Below are 3,518 nucleotides of genomic sequence, written 5' to 3' on the forward strand. Positions count from 1 at the left end.
GTGGATTTGAACCGTGAGCTTCTGGGATTGTAGTTGCAGCTTCTTGCCACTAGGCCACCAGAGCTCCCCCGAGAATGAGATTCTTAACAACTTCAGCTTGCTTAGCTCCACAATCAACACTCTTGGCACTAGAAATCAGGAAATCAAAAGGCAAATTACATTGGGAAAAATCTGTTGTCAGGGACCTACCTCTCCAGAGTACTGAAGAGCAACAATGTAAGTCTAGAGACTAAGGTGTACCTGATATAAGGCCATGGTCTTCACAATTACTTGCTGCGCAACAGAGAGATGGACAATGATTAAGAATGATAGAAGAATAATTAATGCCTTTGAGTTGTGGTCCTAGAGAAGAGTATTGAACATTCCATGGACTGCTATGAGAACAAACAGATCTGTTCTGGAGAGGGTGAAACCAGGCTGCTCCTTGGAGGCAAGGATCTTGAAGCTGTGCCTCGTATACTTTAGGAGGTTACCAGGAGGGACCAGTCCTTGGAGGGGGACATCATGCTTGGAAAGGTGGAGTGACAGTTCAAGAGAGGAAGACCCTGAATGAGATGGTTTGACTTAGTGACTGAGGTGATGGGGGTAGGTGTTATGGGAGACAGTGAAATTGGCTCAGGATAGAGCAGAGTTCAGAGCTGTTGCACATCAGGCTGATATGAAGTGCAAGTGACTCATAACATCACACAGCATCACATAACAACAACAAAAAGCATATAGCACATGAAAGTTTAAGATCTCCATACTCTTGACAGTATTTGTTACTGTTTTATTAAATTACAATAAGGGAATCGATGCAATATCACTAAAGAAAATGAAGATATGAAAAGATAGAAAATAATTAGTGGAAATCAGAATACAGGGAGAAATTGGAAAAGATACAATTACATTGTGGGTATTGAAATGACTATGATAGAACAGAATATGTATGAATGGTTAACTTAAAATTAATTTACTTTGCACCACAACAAGATAAACAATCCAGTTGAAAAATGGGCACAGAAAAAAAAAGAAAAAAAAAAGAAAAAAAAAAAAGAAAAATGGGCACAGGATATGAACAGACACTTCACCAAAGAAGACATTCAGATGGCAAAAACATGAAGAAATGTTCAAAATCCCTAGCTCTAAGAGAGATGCAAATCAAAACAACTATGAGATATCATCTCACCCCAGTCAGAATAGCAAAATTTAACAGAACAGCAAGCAACAAATGCTGGCGAGGTTGTGGAGAAACTGGAACCCTTATTCACTGTTGGTGGAAGTGTAAAATGGTGCAACCACTGTGGAAGGCAGTATGGCGCTTTCTCAAAAAGTTGCAAATAGAGATACCATTTGACATAGCAAATCCACTTACTGGGAATATACCCCAAAAAGATCATAACTGCCATGTAAGCAGATATATGCACACCCATGTTTATCATGGCTTTGTTCACAATAGCAAGGAATTGGAAACAACCTAAGTGCCCATCAGCAAACAAATGGACAGAGAAGCTGTGGTATATTCACACAATGGAATACTACGCTGCATTGAAAAATAAGGAACTCATGTTATTCAAAATGGGTGACCCTGGAAGACATTATACTGAGTGAAGTATCTTAGTCACAAAAGGACAAATACTGCATAGTGCCACTGTTGTAAAATAGGACTAACATCGGGGTTGGGGGAAGGCTGAGAAAGATGGCATAAATAATGAATACTGCATTGAAACAGATGAGAGAGAAAACTGTTTAAAAGGGTTATGTGATTAGGTATTATTGTCATGGCAGGAGTCCAGAATGAAGGCTGCATAGTGGAGTGGACCTGGGGGGAGGGACTGTAAAACAATGGAAGAATTTTTCTTTTACTTTTTAAAGAGGAGAGTGTACTGAGGGGGGATGGGCAGGGAGAAAAGTACAACAATGAATGAATGGAAATAAAAAACCAAATAAACCAAGAGGCAACATCATTCTCCATGGAGAGAAATGAAAGGCATTCCCCTGAGACCAGGTACTAGGCAAGAATACCCAATATCACCTTTCCTATTCAATACTGTATTGGAAGTCTTACTGAGAGCAATAAGGGAAGAGAAAGAATTAAGAGACATCCAAACTGGCAAAGAAGAGGTAAAGCTAGCTGTATATGCAGTTCATATGATAGTGTACTTAGGAAACCCTAGAGAATCAGCCAGATAAATATTGGACATAGTTAATCAATTCAGCAAAGTATAAAGATACAAGATTAATAAATGAAAATAAATTGTTTTTCAATATATACAAACTTTATAAGTAAATCAGTATAAAATAAATATTTTATTAAAAAATTAATTTACTTTGTGAACTTCACTCAAATCACAAAAATAAAATAGAAAAAAACATAATGCAGTCCACATTCAAGGGAATCTCCTCTTGGATCAGACCAGAGCTGTGATCTAAATGAAGGGTGTTAAATTATATTACAATCCCCTTCCAACTGATCGGCTGATCACATTCAATCACATTATTTAAGTGCCAAATTAAGTGATTATGTAACTATCAAAAGGAGAATCATGGGCTGCACGTGGAGGCCCCGGCGGCGCAGTCGAGTCAGTACGCAGCCCTGTAACTTTTGTTTTCGAGGACTTTAAGATGGAAGGGCGTCCGCAACGGAAAGACATTCCGCCGTGGGTGAAAGTCCCTGAAGACTTGAAAGCTCCGGAGACGTTCGAGGTCCCAACGAACCTGCTGACGCTGGTATTTGGCCCAAATGGATCCCGAATCCCCTGCCTTGAGCAAGTGAGCCAGACTACGCTCGAGCTGAAGGTTCTGGAATGCTCGAACTTCACCAGGGTGGTGGTCTATGGTCCCGAAGTGTACAAGTTACGGGCCAAGAGGATGTTTCAGTCTCTGACCGAGTGGCACCGCCTTCGACAAGAGCGAGGGATGCAGAGACTTGAAGAAGCCATGAACACCCTGGAATTAGGCCTTGGATTGAGTGAAGGTTTTAGCCACGGTGACTAGACAAGGATGTGTAGTTGCTGCAGTGGATTTCACTTGGTTTAAATTCAGCTTTAACTGGGCAGGTTGGAAGAATACAAGGATTTGAAAGCCTCTTGATTTTTGCCTCTCATTCATGATGTGAATATTTGTTTTGAAAGCTGCTGATTAAAGGCCTGAATAAATTAAAAAAAAAAAAAAAAAGGAAAATCATGGCCCAGATACGTTGACACATATTTTGGGAGGACACACTTCAATTCCTGACATAGAGTATATGGGCAAAGATACTGGTGGGTAGACATGGTAGCAGAGCTTATAGAGTTTCCATTAAATTGAGTCTCTGAGGACAGTTTTTTAATAAGATTTTTTCCTCATTGTTCAAGATTCAACTCAAATGTCACTTGACCTGAAAAAGCACTTCCCACTCTCATTATTTGCTATTTCGTTTTGTTGTTAAGTGCTACTGAGTCGACTACAACTTGTATTAATCTTATGAACAACAGATCAAAACCTTGCCCCATCCTGTGCCGAACTCACCATCTGCCATGCTCAAACCCACTGTTACA

The 3,518-nt window shown here is 40.0% G+C and overlaps 1 protein-coding gene across 1 annotated transcript; it reads left to right on the top strand.

Moving 5' to 3' along the window:
- The first annotated feature begins 2,604 nt into the window (after positions 1-2,604).
- LOC102867723 (developmental pluripotency-associated 5 protein-like) lies at positions 2,605-2,976 on the top strand. Its single transcript, XM_006891225.1, has one exon. The coding sequence runs from the start codon at positions 2,605-2,607 to the stop codon at positions 2,974-2,976; it is 372 nt and encodes a 123-aa protein (XP_006891287.1).
- Positions 2,977-3,518: the final 542 nt, after the last annotated feature.

The sequence above is a fragment of the Elephantulus edwardii genome, unplaced genomic scaffold (genome assembly GCF_000299155.1).
Source record: "Elephantulus edwardii isolate Elephantulus edwardi_28Jun2011 unplaced genomic scaffold, EleEdw1.0 scaffold00095, whole genome shotgun sequence".
Classification (NCBI taxonomy): domain Eukaryota; kingdom Metazoa; phylum Chordata; class Mammalia; order Macroscelidea; family Macroscelididae; genus Elephantulus; species Elephantulus edwardii.

Bases quoted from the DNA above. Each gene is read 5' to 3' on its own strand.
- LOC102867723 (XM_006891225.1), top strand. From the start codon at position 2,605: ATGGAAGGGCGTCCGCAACGGAAAGACATTCCGCCGTGGGTGAAAGTC.